Here is a 23,053-nt window from a genome sequence, read left to right as displayed (position 1 = left end):
TTTTCTTTACTAGCTCCTGGCCTTTTGGTGTTGTCAGTATTCTTACTTTGTGGTAATCATGTATTTTTAGGTGCTGTTTTCCAAGGAACTGAATATGATCAAGATTAAGATCAAGGGAATGGTCAAACTTAGTGGTGCTTTGTCTCTTTATTTTATCTGACTATTTTCCTAAATAAATTCAGTACTCTGTGATACTCATGTGCAGCTATTCTTCATTTTGAGACAGTGGATAATTATATGAGGTAGATTCCCTTCTGGACCTTCTTCCTCTTTGCTCTTCAGCTCATGGTCTGTTATTCTGTTGCCTTGAGACTTGGAGCAGATTCTGCTCTTGCACATGTTCTGTTGAGCTGCAGGAGTTTGATGTTAGCAGGTTTCAGTGGTTTGCTTGCTGTTAGTTCCTTTTCAACCAGAACCTTTCTCCCAGGGAAGGAAAGGCAATCGTCACTAGCAGGCCTTGTTTCCACGCTTCTGAGCAGCATTTAGAATTGTGCCCAAGCAATCAGTAATAGTGATGAGAAGAGGAAGATTCTGATTTCGTTCTGTAAGTAAGCTGAGAGGAATTTTTCCCCCTCTGCTCATTGCCAGTGTTAATTCAGGGATATGAATGCAGTACACTGAAGTCAGAGTCTGTTTAATTTCGTAGTTTATGGAAGGTGCAGGTGAAACTCTTATTGCTAATTAATGGCCTATGCTTAACTGTAAATATTCATGTTTCAGTTGTGTTAGTCTCTCCCAGAGTGGAAGAGTCTTGAAATGTTCCCTGCAAAATAAAGTACTTGCAATGTAGATCAAGTAAAGAATTCCATCTTGCTGTTGCAGATAGGTTTATTCACAGAATCATGACTTGGGTCTTGTGAGGCCTGTCAAGATACAATTCTTTGTCACAGTCTCTCCGTGAGTTTTTTTGCTTCCCTGCTGGCAGACTGATTTTATCCAAGTACTAACTATGGCTCCTCTGCTGTACTGAGGGACAATGTCTGTCTTGTTTCAGTTCCTATTTTGTTTTATTTGTAGATGTTTAATGTTGTGACATTCTAGATCAATCCAGTTTAGCACAGTATGGAAACATTTGTTTAACTTTCTGCGTCTTCCTTTAGGGGTTAAATCTGTAGTTCAGATAAAATTCTTCTCAGTTAGTGTGTTCCCTAAGAGCCTTAGATTACATTCTGGCAAAATTGTCCATGCAGACTCTAAATATTAACAACTGTGTGTTTAGCCTCAGGTTAGACCTTGCTCTTACCTGTTTGGAGATGATGCCTGAGCAGTTGTGCTCTAGGAAGCAGCTGTTCCATGCCAGTGACCATTGCAGTGTGTTTCAGTGCATGTTGGTTTGGACTTGATGCCTGATGAAGTGTGTGGTTTGAAGGAGCCTTGGTGCAGCAGGAGCCAGCTGAGCAGCACTGGGCCATCTCTGGAGTGTGCCATGGCTCCTGAGCTCTGCAGGCAATGGGACTTCTGGTGGTGGAAGAGTATTGCTCGTGAGCTCACCTCAGAGCCAGTGTCTCCTGGGAAGTGAGCAGTGAGGTGTGTAATGGCTTTGTTCCTGCAGACACTGCAGCTCTACTCATCTCTCTTCTCAACGTGCTCTGTTCCTGCTTGTGTTGCAGTCCTGTTCAGGACTTAGAGGCAGGCTAAGGTAATTCCGAGACTTCAGATTCTTCAGATGTGTGTGCTTAGCCTTTGCTCATGTTTCCGTGGCTGGGAATGTTGAAAGACTGATGTCTTTCAGTGCTGGGTGTTGATCACATCACTGATCAATGGTATGATGTGTATTTGGCTTCAGAGACAATCTTGGTGTGTTAGAACACTGATGGTGTATCAAGGATACTGAAGCCAAAATAAGTGGTCTGAGCCTTTCAAGAGTTGTTCTAGTATCAAACTTAAAGGAAGGATTTATGGGGAAAAAAAATAGGGTCTCCTGAACATAAGAGGCTTTTCAAAATGCTTTAAACTATCTCCTTGGGATATGGGGAGACTTGGGAACACCAAAGGCAAGATTATCAAATTCTTAGGGTTTGAGATCCACAGAATCTGATGGTATCCATCTGCCAGGTCATAAGTATTTAGCCACCAGGAATGCTACATATGGTGTACTTCTTTATTTCCCATAAAATCTGATGTAAAGCGTTCCAGTAACCTGGATAACACTTTAGAACATAATTTTTTGGTGCCCTGAACCTAGGTTCCAGAAGATGGGATTCTCAGAAAACGGGTTTAGTTAGTTGGTGAAGTTTAATACCTAAAACGCCAACTGCCGGGCCTTTATGTCCAGTATGGTTTAATTTATGGAGTAAGGTCCCTGAGTTCTCCTCTTTCCTTCCACAGGGCAAGCAGGAGGACTTCAAGACGACAGTTCTGGAGGGTATGGAGACGGCCAAGCATCAGGTGAGGGTGGCGTTTGATGCTTGCCACTGAGTAGCAAGAGCCGCCAAGTTAGGGATTGATGCTTGCAAGTGCGCATGGGTGTGGTTGTCCCCAATTTAGCAAGAGGTGCAGGAGTTGTGTTCCCAGCTGTTTAAAAAGTGTGGGGTATTCAGATTTCAGTTGAGGTCTGTACCAACTGTGGAGAAAGGTGCTAGCTAACCTGTGCTGAAATGCCTCAGGCCGATCTCTCATCCCTCCACTCCTCTCCATGTTCAGAGGAGTCTAAACGGACAGAAAGCTGTTTCTTACCTAGCCAGGTTGTACCACCTAGATTGACACGGAGAGCTTTAGAACAGTGTACCCTTTTTTCTAATCTGCTGAAGAAACATAGCACAGAGTACCTTTTTGCTCCTTTCTTTTTGTCTTTTGAAAGGGTTTGTGTTTGACCTGTGTGCCAACACTTAGCCCAGGAGATTGTCTGCCAGGCAGATTCACAGTCTGCTGCTCACTGGACTGGATTGTGGATTGCATTTGTCATTTGGCCTTGGTACTGCTGCTGGCAGTACTCACTCACTGCTTCGTTCACAGGATTGCTGTCTTTACTCTTAAGTACTTGGAGTGCTACTTAAAATCTTCCTCCAACTCTGCTGCTTTTGCTCTCACTTCAGGATTAGGGTTTTAGACAAGAGTCAAAGGTTTCAGAACCTATTCTGTACCTCCAAGTCGCTCTTTTTGAAGCAAATAGAACTTCAAGAAACTCATCTAAGAGTGCATCCTTTGCTGTTTTAAGTAAGGGAGCCAAATACTGTTATGGATGTTTCCACTTGTATGGAACTGCTGGCTATTATGGCCCATGGGCTTAAGGATGCCTTGCCTGTTTCATTTTTAGGTAGGCATTGGCTGATTGGAAATTCTGCATATTTTGTATTATATGCTGAGAGTATGCTCTAACAACTGTCCAGTTTGACAGCCAAAATCTTTTCATTCAGTGTGTTCATCTGCAGATGTTTCAGTAAGGCTTTAAATGAGCAGCATCCCTCAGGGTTTCTTCGGGGGGCAAGGATATACTCAAAACTTCCAATTAGTTGCTAGTGCTGAATGTCAGGAAATGGGCAAGTGTGTGTGTGCAAATGTGTGTGAAGAGGAGCTGATAATCCAGTCTAGGCAGAACCTTTCCAAGGAGAAACATGTAGTTTTGAACTGGTAATCCCTGTAATGTGTAGCTTTCATGAAATACGAGCAGTAAGGGTGTGAAATGGGATTTAGTGAGCCTGAAATCCAAATCCATTTAGATTTGAGCTGTGTTGTTGCAGAAGTAAATTTAAGGACATTTAGTTCTTAGAAGATCTTCCAGTGGTTGGCCAAATAAAAATGGTTATCATTGCTATTAATAGCTATGCCTTTTCTAAATTCTTGTATGAAACACTCTTGTGGGTTGTTTTATTAGCTTTTTGTTTTCCTGAATACCTGTGCATATCTGGAGCTACTCTGTTATTCTAGTTGTAAAGTTTGGATATTGCCATGATAGGTATTTGGCCTTAAAAGCCCCCCCAACTCAACCCACCTTGGGAGTTCCTTTCAAAACTGTTAGTAGCACCATGGTGTCTGGCTGCTCAGTTTGAAGAAATAAATCCCAAAGCTTTCCAGGACACTGCCAAGTTGCCTTAAATCCACACATCTGAGAGTCTGCTGGTGTTTGATGACTACGTGGCTTTTTAGCAGGTACCTGGAGAAGCACACTTCTTTTATCACAAACCTGAAGAGTTAAGAGTCAGGTTCAGCATTTCAGGTCTTTACTGGCCATTCTGTGAACATTGTGCTGCTGAGCTTTTTGCTAGCACTTGAGCATCTAGAGCCTCAATTAAGATTGTTAGCATTAATGAAGCATCAGAGAATTGCTAACTGGTTTGGTTTCCATGCCCAGTTTTACAGAATTCCTAGCTGAGCAGGTGCATTCCTGCACAGGTGTTGGCACACTTGGGCCAGTGTTAGATGGAAGGACAGCAGAAGGGCTGGGCAGAGGTTGTTGCTGGAGAAACAGAAGTCATTGTGGAGCTATGGGTTTCTATTCCACAGCTGAATATTAGTGCAGGAAACACTGTTGGTGTTCCTCCTCAACTTCTCCTATGGTTAATTTTATTTTACTTGCAATGCTCTCTAGCTTCTCTTACTAATTTTTTCTTGTAAAATTTGTGTCAATGATTACAGTTTTCTTTACCTTGAGTTATCACACAGATCTTTTGATCTTTACTTATGAATGAATTTTTGGTTGTGGGGTTTTTTTTGGTTGGTTGGTTTTTGTTTGGTTGGTTTGGTTTTGGGGTTTTTTTGATTGTCGGTTTTGGGGTTTTTGGGGGGCTGTGGGTTTTATTTGTTTGGTTGGGTTTTTTGTGTGCTTGGTTTTGGTTGGTTTGTTTTGGGGGGTTTTGGTTTGGTTTTTTTGTTAGTTTCACAACCATCTCCTTCCTTGATTTTTTTTTTCAGCATCTTTGGGAAGTAAAAATGCTTGGAAGTTAAAGGGGTGTGTGGTGGCACCAGAATTAAATGCAGGGAACTCCTCTCCCTGGTACAGCAACATGTACTGCAGTACATGAACTTCAAATTCTTAAACAGTTGTCTTGGTTACTGTAACACACTGCAAGCTTATATTCTTAGCTATTTATTGTAATCTTTTGAGCAATTCCAGTTTCAGCAAGTTATCTTAATCATCCTGTGTTACTTGTGGGATTTTTTGCCCCTGGGATGTATTGGCAATTATCTTTCTAGATTGAATGCCCTGTCCTCTGTCCTGATCAAAATCACTTCTAGGACATGGGAGATTTATATTTTTCTTGCTGCATTTCACATCTCAGTACTTTGTTTTGCTTGCTGTGCCTGCAGGATTTGATTTCTGTGCTTGTGCTGTAGCACTTGATGCAGCTGTGTCTTAGTTTGTCCCTTTTTCTGTAGTACAACATAAGAGACTGAGGAAAGCAGGGTACAGAAATGCAGTTACATCACTGCCAGTGTGTGAATTGGTAGAAGTGCAGGTTCCTGTGGGAATGAAGGCTTTCCATAGAGAAAAGCTCTCCTGTATGGGTTCAGCATCAGGTCTTTTACATGTGGAGCATTTCAAGAGAAAAGTAGGAAATCTGTTATTTGTAGGCAGCACTTGGGGAGGGAGCACAGGAAATGCATAAGTGTGACTGTATTTCATTGCACTGCCTGCTGGAAATAGATCAGATATGGAAAATGAGAGTTTAGGGTGGGTTCCTCTAGCTGGAGATGGTCAGTGCAAATTAGAGAAGCAGGTGAAAGGGGATGGTAGATGCTGTGGTTGTATATTTCAGATATTTTGGCTTTGAACATGTTCTAAAACAGTTTTCTGGTTCTTTTAGAAACTGGAAACCACACAAATTAAGGACAGCACCTTAAATAGTTATGTTTTATTGTTCACACATATATATGTGTGTGTGTTATATATAATGTATTGATATGTGCCCCTGCCCCACTTATTTTTGGGCTTTGTTTTTTTTGGGGGGGGTTTGTTTGCTTTGTTTGTTTTATCCCCCCTGTAGTGTAGTTTTTTCATTATCTCTAGATACCTGTAATTCAAAGAACTGTTGACTTGGAAACCTGTACATCTTGCAGAAGTAAATAAAGAACTAAATGAAAGCATCCCGTGGAATTGGCCAGGGTATGATCCTTCCTGCCTGGGAAGGACAGTGTTCCTTTGCAGTGCCTGTAGATTACTTGTCTTTTTATTGTAGGTGTGGAGGGTGCAGCTTTCCAGAGTAGACTTCCACATGACCGTATGACATCTCAAGAAGCTGCCTGCTTCCCTGATATAATCAGTGGGCCCCAGCAGACTCAGAAGGTGTTTCTGTACATCAGGAACCGCACCGTAAGTTTGTTCTAAAAGTGTTGGTGGCAAAGGGCAGGAAATGTGTGTACCTTGCTAAGACTTTTTGGCAGTTACCATGTCTAGTTGATGGAATTTTTGGTTTTGAGGCAGTGGGGTTTCATTTCTGGCATCCTGTCGTGCTCTTAAGTTGTTAAGAAATGTGCTAGCCAGTTCTTGATCAAAGCAGTGCTGTGAGCAGCATGAAGAATCTGTAGTTTATTTACAACATCCAAAACAGAGATCAGGCCTTTCTCCTGTATTTTGAAAAGAGAATTTTGGAAAACTGAAGTAATGTTAGAAAAACTACAGTAGGAAAGCAAGAAATATTTTGCAACTTGCTGTGTTACCATAGTTAAAATACAAAATACCTCATGCACCCCTCAGTTTTTTCACAGAATAAAGATGATCTAGAAACATCACAGGGTATTGACCATGGTAACACCCAGTGCTTAAGAAGTTATTTAAAAGTTTATATTTATAAGTTTAAGAAGTTATTTAAAATTTATATGTGGTGGACACCTTCATGCTAAGAGCATGACTTCTGCTATTCCTGTAATGTTTTCCTCTAACTCAAGTTGTAACTTCTGGGAAGTCATGAGATGTGTAAAAACAGGCCAGAGCATGCCAAAAAGTTTGGAAAACAATTTGCACAAAATGAATAGCTAAGTAATCCTTTTACAAGTGTGTCGGTAGCAGAAAAGCCTTCCACTGAAACTTAGAAATTACTGGAGAGAGATATTTGCAGGCAAATGCAGCACTGCTGGTCTTTGGGCCTTGTTCACTACAGAGGAACATTCCTGAGCAGTCATCCTGCTTGAGGAAGGCTTGTGAGAGGAACTCTTCCAGTGAGAAATGCAGAGACTATGGAACAGCTGATATGAACCCAGTGCTCAGCAGAGCTGCAAACTGCAGTGTGCAGCCTCTTAATTAGCCATTTGCTTTAAATAGCCTCCCAAATTCTAAGGAAAATACTTCTTAAACATTCCTATTCATTATAGTTGTAGGATTTCCACTTTAATTTGGTATCTGTGAGGAACTGTGGAGCTCAGTAATGCAACTCTAGAGAAAATACCCAAATAAATTACTAATTATGGAGTGGAAGTGCTATGTTTGACCTAGACCTAGGCATGGAACAGTAAAATTATTTATTAACTCCTGCCTCTGTGCTACAAAGTAGGAGTTCTGTTGGGAGAACAGTTCTTTTGTAGTATGAATTGACCTACTAACATATCAGACCATTCTTCCTGCTCAGTTTTTGAAGTGTAAATGTCCTGTAAATGTGCTTTTTTGTGTATGTGTGGCCAGTGTAGTCCATTGTCATGTCTCATATTGGTGAAGATGGATTGGATCATTAAATCCTGGAGATGAATAAACTTTATAACATGATAAGTACTGCTGTAGCTTTTATGAAAACATGAGATCTGATGCCAAAAAGACAACGCTGGCTGATGTTGCCAGCCACACACAGCTTTGTGCTGCCTTGGAGTATTTCCACTTACTTGAAATGGTGTGAGAATTTCAAAGACTGTATTGCACCTTAAGGAACACTGGAAGGTGAAGTTCAGTGTGGCTTGGGTAGTCCTGCCAAAGTTTAGGGAGTTTCATCTCATTCATTAGGGGGTTTCATCTCCTGGCAGTATTTGGTAGCAAACATGGGCCTGGAAAACACCTCTTTTATATTGCTTAATATGATGTGTTGTGTTTGTTTAAATCCAGCTGCAGCTCTGGTTGGATAACCCCAAGATTCAGCTGACATTTGAAGCAACTATCCAACAATTAGAAGCACCTTATAATAGTAAGTCAAGTTTTCCATTGCCAAAATATATGTATCACTGCTGTTTTCTTTCACTTTTGTTTGAGGAAAAGCTGCTTCACATGTTTCAGTCCTTTGTTAGTGGAGCTCCATGAGTGGTCGTGTACAGACTGGGATATTGCTTCAGATTTAGTAGAGTTCATTGTCTGGGAAAGAAATATCACTAGCAGGATTCATAAAAGCTGCCAAAAAGATGGATTGTTACAGTAGGGTTAATTCATGTGCAGCTTTTAAGGTTTGCTACAGCTTCTTGGTGGTTTTTCAGCTGTAAAATGTTATTAATCATATGGGTTTTGGGAGGTTTTTTTTAAGACTTAAAACAGACTGGGTGTGATGCAAGAAGGCAGTAAAAGAGTGAGGAGTTACTGCTTGCAAGTGGAGACCATTCCACACTTCTCAGACAAAATCCCAATAAACTGGAAAAAGGTGGAGGGTAACTATAAAAAATAATTAAAGAGGAAAATAGTGCTGAAATGAATGCAAATATACTGTCAAAGATTGCAAAATAGTGAGTTATTGTGCTTTTAAAAATAAAAATGAGAACTCAGTGCTGCAGTAAGTATTGGCAGAATACTGGCAAAGGACATCACAGTTCTGTGTCATGATCTTGGGGTTTTGCAGTCAGTTTCAGAAGAGGTGTTCTTCTGCACTAGATTAAAAGAAGCACCTGATGTCCTGTGCAGCTTTTCAGGCAGGGCTCAGAACTGCAGTACAGCATGGGTGTTTTTCAGAAAAGTAGCCTCAGGCCTCCTCGGGAAGATGAGTGTGTCAGTAGGGCAGCAGAGCTGTAGGGCAGGATGTGTTTAGTGGGACCTGACCAGGCTGCTGTGAATATTGCTCAGTATGTATACGCTGCTGAACACACAGAATAATTTTGAAAATTTATTTTAGGTGACACAGTGCTGGTTCACAGGGTTCACAGCTACCTGGAGCGTCATGGGCTGATCAACTTTGGGATCTACAAAAGAGTCAAACCCCTTCCAAGTAAGAGTCTTCAACCTTGTTTCTAGTTGAAGTTTTGTTTTATTGTTCCACGATTTCTTAGGACAGTTTTTTGAGTGTTCTTTTTTAGAATTGCAGTGCTAAGAAAGTTAAAAGAAGGCTGGAAGGCCACCTGGCTATTGATGTTAATGTGTTTTACTTTGGCATAGAAAAGCCATGTAGTTATGTAAATCACTTTGAGAGGAAAAATTGTTGGCAAATCTTCTGTAGATAATTCAGCGACTGTCACTTTTTAATGAGTTATCTTGGTTCCTCATTTGAATAACTAAAGTCAGAAACACAATATTGTACTTAGATCTGTTCCCTGCTTATGTGATTCATGAATTTTGCAAGTGAACTTCTCTGCCCTTTTTAAGTTTTATTCTTCTGGGGCAAAAAGAAATCAAACTATGATACTTTGTCCCTTGTAATTAATATGAATTGCTTTCTTCTTCAGTTGTCTTCTATGAATTCTTTCCTCTTCCAGTTGTCTGGAAGCATTTTTTCTCCTGTTTTCTTCCTTGTTCCAGATGTACTGCTAGTGTATTTTCCTTGTCCCTGTCTCAGTGTTACGTTCAGAATTGCTTCAGTTTCCTTTTTGTTAAAGAGTTTGCTCTGTTGGAACTACTCATGAGAAGAAAGCTGCTTTTTATGCTTGGTCTCTCTTAAATTCAACTTTAACAGGACTGTTTGCACATATAAAGGACTACTGTAGCTGATTTTTCTCTTTCTTCAGCCAAGAAGACAGGAAAGGTGATCATTATTGGTTCTGGAGTCTCTGGGTTGGCAGCAGCTCGCCAGTTGCAGAGTTTTGGAATGGACGTCACAGTTCTGGAAGCCAGAGTATGAATTTCTGTGCTATTTTACTTCTGTTACAACTGTAGCAGTACCTGGGCTGTGTCCCAGCAGCATGCTTGGGGTGGGTCACTGTGTGTGGTGTTCCAGGCAGTCGGGATGAACTGCTGCTGCTGAACCTGTCTCACAAGGAGCTGAGTGGATCTGTCCTTGCTGGGAGCTTCTGATGCTTTCTCAGAGCTGGGCTGGATAGTTAGGTGCTGGTGTTGTGTTCTGACACCAGAAGCAGCTTGAAACAACCTTCTTTCATGACTAGAAATTGGTTTTTCATCAGAAAGCAGAATGCGAGTCCAGAGTGGCAGACCAAAGGGAAGACTAAAGAGAATTTCAAGAGTGTATTATTAAGAGCTGTTACACTCTGGGAGAGGGCAGGAAAAGTACTAGAAGGTATAACTGTGTATTGACAGCCTACAAAATTACAAATATACGAAAAATATATAAAAAGCTAAAAATCCTTAGGCATAAGGGGGAGGAGGAAACCTAGTGCATAAATAAATTTGTGCACAGACAGTGAAGAGATTGGCTTTGGAATCACAGTGGATTCTACTGTAGAAATAGTGAAACCTGCCCAAATCACATTAGGCATAGTTTTTTTCTATTTCTTTCCTTTTTTCTTTCCTTCTCCTTTTTTAAATGCTACTTAAAGCATTTTATTCCTTAACTTAGGCAAATTAATTGTGATAGAGTTCATTTGCAGAGGTTTCTGAAAAAATGTGCGTTCTGTTTATTGAGCCCTCAGTTAAGAGAATACTTGCACCATGTTTTGTAGGTGTTTCAGTGATTATATTTCAGTGGGATGTCTTACTGAATGTAACTGGAGGTTTAATATCTTGTGCTTTTCAAAGGACCGAGTAGGAGGAAGAGTTGCTACCTTTCGTAAAGGGAATTATGTTGCTGATCTGGGAGCAATGGTGGTGACAGGACTTGGTGAGTTTTGAAAAATCAAAAAGACAGGGGAGGAAAACTGAGGGGCAAGATGATATAAATCTAAAATCTTCATGCTGTTTTCTTTCATGGCCAAAATAATTGGGTATTTTTAACTCTTTCTAAGTGTGTGTTCTCATTCAGCCTTTTAGGCAGTTAGTATTTTCATAAATAGCAAAGTTATATGATGAGAGAGACCCTAAAGAGACAGAACATATTCTTTGAACTTACATGGGAAAACAAGGGAGGAGGGGAAATGGAAAGCCTTTCTAATGAGAAAGCCCTTCTTCAGAGTTGAAACCCCAAAAGTACTTTCTCCACATGATTTCAAAAATAGTTGTAAAAATAATGGCAAACAAGCCAAATTTCTTCCTATTTATTATTGTTTAATGGGATGGCATCAGTTATTGACATGGTTACTCTGCTGAGAAGATGGGCAACTGTTTAGTGTGGAATATCCTTCAGCAATGTAGTGAAATGATAAAATACTGTAAAACCTATAACAAACCCCTGGTTTTACTGATGGCCTAAATTTGGTGTCTGTCTCATGATTAGTCTTATTAAATTGCATACAGAAACTGGTTCCAGACAAAGAACTGAACTTGCACAGTCATGGAAAAACAGATTTCAGTTTGCCTGTTGAAAGACTGTAATATTTTTTATGTTTAACTCAGAATCATGGAATCTTAAGGCTTGGGAGGATCATCTAGTCCCAGTCACCCTTGCCACGGACAGGGACATCTTACACTAGACCAGGTTGCTCAAGGCCTTGTTCAACCTGGCCTTGAACACTGCCAGGGTTGGGGTATCCACAGCCTCCCTGAGCAGCCTGTTCAGTATCTCACCACCCTCACAGGAAAGCACTTCCTCCTGATAATCCTGCCTAAATTTCCCCTCATTCAGTTTGTACCCATTACCCTTGTCATATCAATACTGCTTCTGACAAGGGGTCTCTCTCTGGCTGCCCTGTAGGACCCCTTCAGATCCTGGAAGTAGAAATGTGGTGGGTTTTTTGCATGTCCTCATTGCAAGAATCACTGAGAAGTGCAGACCTGTGGCAGGGTTACACTGGGTCACTGGAATGCATGCACTGGAGCTGGTGTTTTAGTCTCTGAAATTGCTTTAACTGTGGAGGTTTTTGTTTAATGGCAGACAAATTTTACAGGAATCTCTGTTAACTGTATCAAATCTTTTCCAGGAGGAAATCCCATGGCTGTGGTCAGCAAACAAGTAAATATGGAATTGGCAAAGATCAAACAAAAATGTCCACTCTATGAAGCGAATGGACAAGCTGTAAGTCTGATACTGTTCCCATGAACCTTTTTTAAAAGAAGTAATACCTCAAGTATGTTTGTTACCAGGCTATTGGTCTAGCATGAGATGGCTTCCAGAGAGGGAAGGAGGACAGTGTGTGTCCCTTTTTAGGCATTTTGGCTATATTGTAGCATACCTGCACATATTCTTCTAAAACCTGCTCTTTCCACATGAGTTTTTACCTTTGCATTTCAGAGGTTTTGTGGAAGCCAAGTTCTCTCACCTTTGTTTAACCTGTGAGTGGTTTAACAGATGTGAGGTTTGCTCTTTCCAGCACTTGAGCTCTCACCACGTAACAGGTATTTTCCTGGCAGCACTATTTGACTGAGTATCATCAGTACAGTTAAACACCACCATTCCATGTGTGTCCTGCAGTGTTTCCACCATCATCCTAGAAAAGCTGGATTGGTAGTTCTTACTCACAGTGACCATTGCAGAAGATAAATTACTGTCTGTCTACTTCACTGAGCTGTGCCAAGCCTTCTAAAGCCCTGTGGTTGTGTAGAACCATCCTACCATCAGAGTCTTTTGGCAAGCTTCTGTAGCTTTGAACACACCTTCCTTTCCAGTAAGGAAATCTTATGAGCCTATAAGGCAGTTTGGTTTTCTCTTGCCAGAGAAGTCTGTTGTCATTGTGGCTTGACAGCTCTTCTTGTGCCCATCCTGCCAAGGTGTGACATTGTGTTGCACAGACCTTGCTGTCTGACCATTTGAGAGAGTTGAGGGTATTAATTTTTTTCCTGAGGGCTATTCTCAGCAGCTGCATTATTTATGAATGGGCTAAGAACAATGCTTGTTCTTTTGTCTCCTAGGTTCCCAAGGAGAAAGATGAAATGGTGGAGCAAGAATTTAATCGTCTGCTGGAAGCCACATCCTATCTCAGTCATCAGCTGGATTTTAATGTTCTCAATAATAAGCCTGTCTCCCTCGGTCAGGCTCTGGAGGTTGTCATTCAGTGAGTGACTTCTCTCCTTTTGGTAGACTTCCCTGTTTTGTGGATGAATTTCCAAGATACCTCAAACAATTGTGGTGCTCCTAGATGTAAGCATTGCCCTCTTAATGCAGCTGCTTGATGTCACAGATGGTAAAAGGAGCAAACTTCTCTTCTTCAAACTGTCCTGAAAATCATTGCTGGAGTGGCTCAGTGTGGCTGGTGTCCACACAGTGCACTAAGAAAGTAAAGGGCAATTATAATGGGCTTTAATAGCAGAAGGTAACTCCACACTCACATTTTAGCTAGTCGTGCATACCTTATTTACAGAAACTTCCATTAATTTTCCAATTGCCACAAAAGTATTCACTAAAATATCCCATGACATGTGGTTTTATTGCATTCCACTAATTAGATTGTGATAATAAGTTTTCTCATTAACACAAGGATTTTATGTTGAGCTGACAATTGCTTCTCACCTTTTCCAGATTGCAGGAGAAGCATGTGAAGGATGAACAGATTGAGCACTGGAAAAAAATTGTGAAAACACAGGAGGAATTGAAAGATCTTCTTAACAAGGTCTGATGATGACATTTAGAACAAGATGATAAGCATTGTGTTCCTCAGAAAGTGGCAAAATATACAAAAACGTCTGAAGAAAAATATCAGAAAATTGCTATCAATGCTGTTCTTAAAATATGTCTTTGCTTTAGACCTACATAGAAGCCCTGTTAGGACAAAGGTGTCGCCTGCTTGAGGAGGAGAAAAATTGATTAGGCAGAAAACCATAAAACAGAATATGGGAAAAGAAAGGAAGAGGACAGACACAATAAGCAGTGATGTTTCAAAACTTCCTTTAGAGATGCTGATGCTGGCTGAGGCTTTTGGGAGCTGTTTAAAATGTTTACTGTCTTCAGTGCACATCTGATTTGTAGTACAGAAACAGTGCTTTAGGACTGCTTCCATTATTTTTGCTCGTGGTAAATGATGTTTTTACCTTTCTGTGTTTCTCAAATTAAAAATGCTTGTGAACTGCTCTCAAATTAGTTGCAACATAAGAAGAAATCAATGATGTTTGGTTTCAGCCATGTTGTTTAGGGTTGATGGTATTTACTGTGGCTCTTGGAGGAAGAATTGCATGTGTGATACCTGCCAAAAGCAGGAAATCTCTTTGGTATAATGGCACAGTTAGAGGTGAATGTCCAGTTCACACAGTAACTTGTTGAAATCTGCCTTTTGACTTCTTTTTTCCCCTTTCTTTCTTCCTTTTCCTGCTCTGTCTTAAAAGATGGTGAATTTAAAAGAGAAGATTAAAGAACTTCATCAGCAGTATAAGGAGGCATCAGAAGTGAAGCCACCTCGGGATATCACAGCAGAGTTCCTTGTGAAAAGCAAGCACAGAGATCTGACTGCCCTTTGCAAGGTGAAGGATCACATAATGCAGTGTGTCAGTCTGTTTTCTCAGCATTTCAGCAGCCAAAATGTAACCAGTTAGCCACATTTTTAGGAGATAAAAGTAGCCAATATAAATGTTTCCACATCTCTCACTATGATCCAGTGCTTTCAAGAGAATGTGATTGACAGTGATTCTGGGTTCTAACACTGCTCTGCATTGAGTACCTTTAGCTGGGGAATCCTAAAGCTCAGTTTTAGGTAAGTCTGCTGGCTCATGTCAGCATGTAATGTTTTGAAGATAAATTTTTCTTAGATTTGGTCTTTAATGCAGCTGGATTTCACAATAGTCTGGGAATAAAATCTGCGTTTGAAGAGAGAGAACTTTTCTCCAGGATAAATAAAGGTGGTTTCTTGACCTGAAAGACTTCTTTCTATCTAAAGATTATCATGTACAGAGCTCTGTCTTGACAAGCAGAGTTACGTCCCCTCTCTGGGAGTATCTTGATGTAGAGATGTGCCTTAAAAAAGAAACCACAAAAGCTGGAATTAGATCATGTCTGGTTTTTAAGTATGATTGATTCTGCTTTGGAAATCTCCATGTTCAGTATTAGCTATAAACTTCTAAGGGAGGGAAGAATAGAAGTAGTTTGTGGGATATAAGCTCTCAGAACCATAGGAACATTTGAAATATCAGGAGTGTAATGGACCCTCATGTTCTTCAGCTCTGAGTGTTTAAATCCCTGAAATATCACCAAACTGATGTTTTCTGCAGTGTGACACACAGCTTTGGATACACAGAGTGTATCCAAAGGGCAGAAGAGCAAAATATGCTGGATTAAATGTTGAAAAAAATAACAAACTTGATTTAGCTTCCACTAAATCCATGAAGTAATTTTTCTAGTGATTTCTCTTGAGATTAGGTCCAGTCTGGTGCTGCGTGATGTCTTCAAGCCCTTTTACATGTAAACTGGTTTTAATGTTAGCTTTTAATCTTAATAGGAGTATGATGAATTGGCAGAAACACAAGGAAAGCTGGAAGAGAAATTACAAGAACTTGAAGCCAATCCACCAAGGTAAAGAGACAAACTAAAAGTTTAAATACTTAGGAAAGCAGTTCTTTTACTACCTTTTCCCTGAGTTTCAAAAATGGTATGGGGTGATGGGAACTCAAGAGGTTACAAGGGCACAAGCATGGAGTTTGATTTCCCTCAGCTTTAGAACTTACCTTCCTCATTTTTAGAGCTGACTCAAACAGAAAAGTTCTGAGAGGTTCTGAGAGGGTGATTCTGTAGAAATCCTGGCAGTAATCAGTGCCTGATCTCAAAAGGCATTTGAGCTTTTAAATACCTGTCAGTAATAGTCGCATACCATCCTACTTGTGTTGGTAGAATGTTATTATTCTTTGCAGTTTTACTAGGTTTTTTGTTGTTGTCCTTATGCATGCTACTTAAGCCATTATTTATGTGGCCTTTTTTATATCTGAAGTTTTTAGCTTCCCTTGAGTATTTTGTATGAATTCTGCTTTAAATACCTGAATTTGCTGGGTTTTGATACTCAGCTTTCATGAGAGAGGTCCAGATATTTCAGAGTAAATCTGTGTTGTTTTTTAATATTTTTATTTCTGGGCTAAGGAGAGAGTCAGAAATTATTTGTGAAGAAATTTTCAGAAGCAATGCATTTACAATAGCCTGTTCTAACAAACTAAATGTCTTTGTGTTATATTTGGTTTTTTTTCTAGTGATGTTTATTTGTCATCAAGAGACAGGCAAATACTTGACTGGCATTTTGCAAACCTAGAATTTGCTAATGCTACACCCCTTTCTACACTGTCACTGAAGCACTGGGACCAGGTAGGTAACCAGTACTCAGCAATTCATAAAAACCTGAACAGTTTATTTCATTCTCATCAAAGTTTGTCAATGTTAAGAGTTTCTAACTGTTAAGTAGCTGCTTTTGTGCAGGTACTGAATTCTTAGGTGATTATTTTTTGATGATGAAATTCCAGCCAGCTTTTTGTTAGTGCCAAAACAATCTCTAACAGTACTCTCTGCTGAAAGTTTCCATACTTATTACTTGATGAATAATCAAAAATAATTTCACATTTGTTCGAATCTTTAAAAAATGTTTTGAAATATTTTTTGCCATTGCGTAGAGTCGTTGATTATTTTCTGATGACTTAGAGGACTGCATTATGACTGCATGCTTTTTCTGCCTCTTCATTTTAGGATGATGACTTTGAATTCACGGGCAGTCACTTGACTGTGAGGAATGGCTATTCCTGTGTGCCAGTGGCCCTGGCAGAAGGGTTGGACATCAAATTAAACACGGCAGTTCGACAGGTTCGCTACACTGCCTCAGGTAATGAAACCTCCAGGAGCCTGCTGTGAGTGACTGGGGGCATAGGAAGTAGATTTCAGTGCTTCTGGAAGCAGTTGTGAGGACTGATACTGTAAAACCCTTCCCACAGCATGTTTGGGGTTAGATAAACAGCCATGTTTCTTACTGGGACTGTGTGAATGGTTGCTAGAGATTTATTAATCTTGAATGGTTTTTTTTATTATTTCTGAGTCTCATTTGACACAGTCTTTTTCAGTTGTATTTACTGATTGTTCACATTTATTCTCTTACTTATTTACTTCATTGATTGAAGCATTTGGAGTAAGAGGTCTGGGCCTGCTCAAGGCTTGGTGCCACGGGACCTGGTATTGGAAGTATAAATGAATGTAATGGAAAGAATGTGTCTTTTTGTTGTTCTTCAAAACTTTGGGCTTGGGAAACTGTCAGCTGGGAGAGCAGTGTAATGAGAGGAACACTCTCTACTTGTTTATTTATGGATATATTTAAATAATATTTACTGACCTCGGTGAACCTTTAGGCTTATCCCAGTAAGGCCATTTTCAGATGCTACATTAATTGTGTTTCCTGGAATAGAGTTAAATGGCCAGTCACAACTTGCCTCCAAGTTAAGTGCTGCTAATGTAAAGCTGTCTCCTTAAACAAAACACTTTCTGATGTGGTTATGGTAATTTCTTTCATTTTTAATCCAATGCTCTTGCCTCGTGGCCTGTTAAACTGTTTTTTCTCCCCTTTCCAGGCTGTGAAGTGATAGCTGTAAATACCCGGTCCACCAGCCAGACCTTCATTTATAAGTGTGATGCTGTGCTGTGCACTCTGCCCCTGGGAGTGCTGAAACAGCAGCCCCCAGCAGTTCAGTTTGTGCCACCTCTTCCTGAGTGGAAAACTTCTGCAGTGCAGAGGATGGGCTTTGGCAACCTGAACAAGGTACATTGTCACCGGGGGAGCTGCAGCAGAGCAGAGGTTGTCAGAGAGAGTCTCTGAAATGTGGGTGGAATGTGGCTGGTGGGGGAGAGGAAGAATGCCTTTCCACGGCTGTTTTGCTGAGGTTTGATGGTGAAAACTGTCTGAGGAGCTTGCAGAAGTAGATCTGATGGAACTTGTTAACCAGAAAATTGAGAGCACACTAAGCCGTGGGAAGGCATTCACCTCTGTGTATTATGTGTGTGCACTCTGTATTCACCACATTTCCCTTTCGTGACCTGTCCAGTGACAAACATCCATGAGTGTAATTGTCTTTATTTCTTCCCTGCACTCTTCCTCACTGTGGATACTCTTTCTTTCTAGGTTGTGTTGTGTTTTGATCGTGTCTTCTGGGATCCGAGTGTCAATTTGTTTGGCCACGTTGGGAGCACTACTGCAAGCAGAGGAGAGCTTTTCCTCTTTTGGAACCTGTACAAAGGTAGCTGTGGTGCACGTCTGCTTTTGCCAGTGTCTTATTTGTGTAGTTTCAGATCTAGAAAAAAAACCACTTCTTAAAATGCTGTTAGAGTTCACATGAGGCTATGATAAGAAGATAGTATTGTTAGGAAGACAGATGGAAGCAGAGAACAGCACTGGTTGCAGACAGCTCCAGACTGTGCCTGTTAAATTGCGTTACCACCACAGCAGGTCTTTGCCATTAGTAGTTTTGGTCTATCTGTAGCTGGTGCTGCCACAAGAGATGGTCAGGAGATCTCTGCAGTAAGTGCTGCTTTTGTCACAGCCATTGACCAGACTGAAAGCAAAGGTGTGTATAAGGAGCATTATTTTTACTTGTTTAGCAGATGACCAGTGCGTTTTCTGACATAAGCAGGACAGGTTTCTCTGTTATCAGGGAAAAATTGCTGTGCAAGGGAAGTGCCTTTCTAGGCTATTGAATTATTAAAATGATTGGTAAGATTTTACTGGAGAGATACAAGTAATGAACCTTGGATAGCAAGGCTGTTCATGTGGCTTTTGTGCTTTGAGATGGCTCTGTTATGTAGTTAACAAGCAGGGCCATGGTTTTGGTTTAGATGGAAAGGTCATGTCAAAGTAGCTTCACATGCTGCATTCTGAGCCTTCCTTCTCATGAAGATGGGCAGAGCAGGTAGAAATGAAACAAGTGCAGTAGAACCTCATGTTGAAGCACAAGTCAGATGGCTGAAATCAAAAACAACAATTACCATTTCAGTTAATGTGGTTAGACCATGAAACATCGAAACATCATTCCTGATGGTTTTATTTACTTTTTATACATAAGTTCTCTTGATAATTCTAAATAGTACCATGGCATATAAAATTTCATTTTCTTTTTGTTATATTGACATGATGGTGGAAAATTTAGGACTGCTTTTGTTGGATTTGTTTAGTCTCTAACTTTGTGCCTTAACTGCAGATCCATGTCTATCCAAGTCCAACTTATCTGATCAAAATGTTTGATTTCAATAATTCAATTGTTCTTTTTTTCTCTCCTACCCCCCCACAGCACCAATTTTGTTGGCCTTGGTAGCAGGAGAAGCAGCAGGGATCATGGAGAACATCAGTGATGATGTCATTGTTGGTCGGTGCCTGGCCATTCTCAAAGGCATCTTTGGCAGCAGTGCTGTGCCCCAGGTCAGTACAGCTCAGGACAGGGAAGGGTGCATTGTCCCGTGTGGATAGGGACAAGGAACAGAGGAAACACTGCACACACCTGCTACGAGTGTCTGAGTTCCAGCTGAGGATCTACAGGCAGCAGGGTCTGGTAATATTTTGGAAAGACTTAAGGAATTGCCATCAAAGATTCACCTTGATATGTGTTATCATAGGATATAAACATGGAGTTCCACTGCTAACATCAGCCCAGGACTTTGTCCCTTATATGGCTGCAATTTGCATTGTTGGTATTTGTCACAAACTGTAGGATTTGCACTTTCCCAACAACTGAAGCTCCTGTCTTGTCTCAGCCTAAGGAGACTGTGGTGTCCCGCTGGCGCGCTGACCCCTGGGCCCGGGGGTCATACTCCTATGTGGCTGCTGGCTCCTCTGGAAATGACTATGATTTGATGGCTCAGCCAATTACTCCAGGACCAGCCATTCCAGGTGCTCCACAGGTGAGAAACTCTTTTTAGAAAAACCTCAGAACAAAATTATTTTTTTGAGAAATTTGCATGCACGTCTAAACACAAGTTTAGATAACTTGAATCTTATGATGAATGGTTAAAACCTGTAAAATAGTTAATTTTTTCATTCATTAGTTGTCATCACAGGTTTAGTGTCATTTGTTTGCTACAAAAAGAGCACTTTTATTCATTTTATTTTATTTTATTTTATTCATTTTTATTTATTTAATATTATACCTGTGTTTTGTACTCCATATTTTTATTGTCCATTTCCATATTTAGGTGAGTTGTAGTGATTTGAGAAAGGGTGAAGGCCAGAGTGAGAAGAACAGGCATCAAAAGGTCCCTCCCAAATGGGAGGGCCAACACAATGAAGGCAGGGCTCATCTCCAGATCATGTTGAGAGAATTAAGTTTGAAAGCAACAGCCACTCTTGAAAGCAGTGCCAGGAAGGGCTGTGTGGCTTTGGCTTTATTCGAGTTCTAATGATACAAGTCATTAGTGCACACAGCTATGATTAAAATGATTCCCTGCAGAATGTAATGTATGAACATTTTTTTTTCTCCCACTTTTTCTGATTCTGTGGGTTGTTGTCTAAGGTCTCAGTTTAAAGAGAAGCTAGTGATTTAAGTGAGTTGTTGAAGTTTTTGTTTGCTTACTGTGCTAGAGTTCGTGTTCCAGGATTAGAGTATTCTTCCTAAACACATTTGGCTGTAGAGTTACAGTTACAGCTGGGCCATGACCCTCTGCAAACACTGCTTATCAAACAGAGCTTTATTTTCTTGGTAATTTGTACACAGCTGGAAATAGTTCAATGTGGCCTATCCTGTGTGCACCTTCATGCTAATGGAGAATGTGCTGTGATAGAGGAACTTTAACATCTTACTGGCACTGTGATATTTTATGAAAATCCTGTCGCTGGGATTTTCTCCTGAGAAGCTGAGAAGCCTCAGCAAAGAAATGTAAGCAATAACTATCTGATGGCTGTGGGATGTGGTCTGGAGGTGGTTTACCAACAGGTGCATCTTCAGTTGGTCTCATGTGGATAGTTTTCACTTGATGACCAGTCGTGGTGCAGCTGTGTCGAGGCTCTGAGCAGTCACGGGTTTTTATCATCATTCTGTTCCTTTCTAGCTTTCTGATGTATCCTTTCTCTCTATAGTTTAGTATAGTTTTAGTATAGCATTTCTAATATAATATCATAAAATAATAAATCAGCCTTCTGAAACATGGAGTCAAGTGTAGGAATGTGCCCCCTATGGACAGAGTGACAGAACCTTCCTCTGTCCCCCAAAAAGGAAAGAGCCCAGAACTTTCTCCCAGTGATCAGGTAGGAAAATCACTGATAGGACCTTGGGGGCTTCACCTCAAGTTTGGGGACAGCTAAATGGCCATGAGCCAAAAGGTCCCGCCTGGGCCATTGAGTAGAAAAGGACAGAACAAAGAAACCAAATCGCTTTCGTGAGGTGTCTTTACCAGGAGCACAAGTCTGTGGCACCTGGATCGCTTTGAGTTTGTTACTTTGCCTTTATTAAACCTTTTTTGTTCCTGATGCTGTCACATCAGCCTCCTGCTCCTTTTATGCCTCCCAACGAATGCTGAGCGATTCTGGGGTGTAACGTTGGGGTGTTGGGAGCTCATCAGATCAGCTCGAAACCCCCGGGCGAAAACGTTATAGCCAGGATTCTCATCTCTTCTCTTGTCGGGGTTGCCTGCAAATTCCACATCGTACAGTGTCGTGTGATCAGAGCTGACGATCCGTGCTGTGTTCTCTGCCCGCAGCCCATCCCTCGGCTGTTCTTCGCGGGCGAGCACACCATCCGCAACTACCCGGCCACGGTGCACGGCGCGCTGCTGAGCGGGCTGCGCGAGGCCGGCCGCATCGCCGACCAGTTCCTGGGCGCCATGTACACCCTGCCCCGGCAGCCCACGCCCGGCGTGCCCCCCCAGCAGGCTGCCAGCATGTGAGGGCGCCGCAGGAGCAGAGGAGGAGGAGGAGCTCCGGTGTGGAGCCTGCGCTGGAGATGCTGGAGTAGTTTGTAGCAGTGTCTGCTGAGAGGACCCCGAGTCGCTGGACGAGCCCCGGCTGAGGATGGCCTTACAGCAGCTTGCCAGACCTTCGGCTTGGCAGCCTTTTACAAAACCTTAGAGCTGTTCAAAGGCTCAGTGTAAACTGCAAAGCTGGTTGGGGACTTGGACTCTGCAGATACTTCTTGGAAGTCAAAATAGCTGAAGGGATTTTTAGGGTGTTTGGGGGTTTTTTCTACCTGTGTGTGTATTTACAATTTGGTACTTGCACAAGGGCCTCTAGAAGCTGGTTGCTACGAATACTAGCTTAGTGTAGAATGTATGTAAATTTCTTTGTGGTTTTTTTTATGGCTTTGTTTTGAAGAGTAATATTTTTGACCAATTCTATTCCTGTCTGGCATTCAAGAATTTGGGGCAACTGTTTGCCTACTGGTACCAAATCACACCTCTCCAAAATGGTCCATTGGCTGCTACACCATCTGCATTCTGCTGTAGAGTAACCTGGTGTCACTGAGTATGCTAAGCATACTGTTTTATTAAATACTTCCAACACGAGAAAAGGTACTGAACCGTGTTCTAGTGTCCTGAGGTGAACTCTGTGTGCAGTGCCTGGTGCTGCACTGCTGCCTGCCTGGTGCAGTACCTGGAACCACTGAATGGCTCCTGGCGTGTTAAACATCCCAAAGGAGATGGAAACCATGATCCCAGGGCATGCAGCTGGAATGCCAGTGCTTGTCCTTGAACCTTAACAGGGACCAGGAGAACAGGCAATGCTAGTTGGGATGAGAGGAACGACAGGACATCCCCAGCCTGGAAATCCCTGCTTTGGGGCTGCTGTCTGAGGTAGGGACATTGGTATAATGCCTTTGTTGTGGTTGTATCTTCCTGCCTGGAAAGCTCTGGCACAGGGCTGGCTCCTGGTACAGGAACAGTCTGGCTGTGCCCCCCTGCCAGCAGAACTGAGGGTGCTTTGTCCCCCTGGTCTCTGTGCCACCAGGCTCGTGGCAAACACCCCCTGCTCCTCGAACCCCTCACATACCACAGCAATGCCACGTCCAGCTCAGGGAGCCTCAGTGGAGAATGGCTGTGTACAACTTGCTGTGCTGTCTCTGCACCATCCCTGCCTCAAATGCAGCCTGGAA

At 41.5% G+C, this 23,053-nt stretch overlaps 1 protein-coding gene across 2 annotated transcripts in view; it reads left to right on the top strand.

Annotated features, from left to right (window-relative positions):
• KDM1A (lysine demethylase 1A) overlaps positions 1–22,485 on the top strand; it is a 28,215-nt gene extending 5,730 nt beyond the window's left edge. The window contains exons 3-20 of one of the 2 annotated variants that reach the window (XM_038160665.1): positions 2,329–2,388; positions 6,117–6,250; positions 7,967–8,045; positions 8,955–9,047; positions 9,781–9,887; positions 10,745–10,826; positions 12,022–12,116; positions 12,950–13,092; positions 13,557–13,647; positions 14,357–14,491; positions 15,463–15,536; positions 16,202–16,313; positions 16,689–16,821; positions 17,558–17,745; positions 18,106–18,220; positions 19,268–19,395; positions 19,728–19,874; positions 21,666–22,485. In XM_038160665.1, the coding sequence (XP_038016593.1) occupies positions 2,329–2,388; positions 6,117–6,250; positions 7,967–8,045; positions 8,955–9,047; positions 9,781–9,887; positions 10,745–10,826; positions 12,022–12,116; positions 12,950–13,092; positions 13,557–13,647; positions 14,357–14,491; positions 15,463–15,536; positions 16,202–16,313; positions 16,689–16,821; positions 17,558–17,745; positions 18,106–18,220; positions 19,268–19,395; positions 19,728–19,874; positions 21,666–21,851 (2,102 nt within the window). In that variant the 3' untranslated portion in view covers positions 21,852–22,485. The remainder of the gene's footprint in view (positions 1–2,328; positions 2,389–6,116; positions 6,251–7,966; positions 8,046–8,954; positions 9,048–9,780; positions 9,888–10,744; positions 10,827–12,021; positions 12,117–12,949; positions 13,093–13,556; positions 13,648–14,356; positions 14,492–15,462; positions 15,537–16,201; positions 16,314–16,688; positions 16,822–17,557; positions 17,746–18,105; positions 18,221–19,267; positions 19,396–19,727; positions 19,875–21,665) is intronic. The other variant, XM_038160666.1, reaches the window with a different exon arrangement.
• The last annotated feature ends 568 nt before the right edge of the window (positions 22,486–23,053 follow it).

Source organism: Motacilla alba, chromosome 23 (assembly GCF_015832195.1).
Source record: "Motacilla alba alba isolate MOTALB_02 chromosome 23, Motacilla_alba_V1.0_pri, whole genome shotgun sequence".
Classification (NCBI taxonomy): Eukaryota; Metazoa; Chordata; class Aves; order Passeriformes; family Motacillidae; genus Motacilla; species Motacilla alba.
This window is presented reverse-complemented; position numbering and strand designations above follow the sequence as displayed.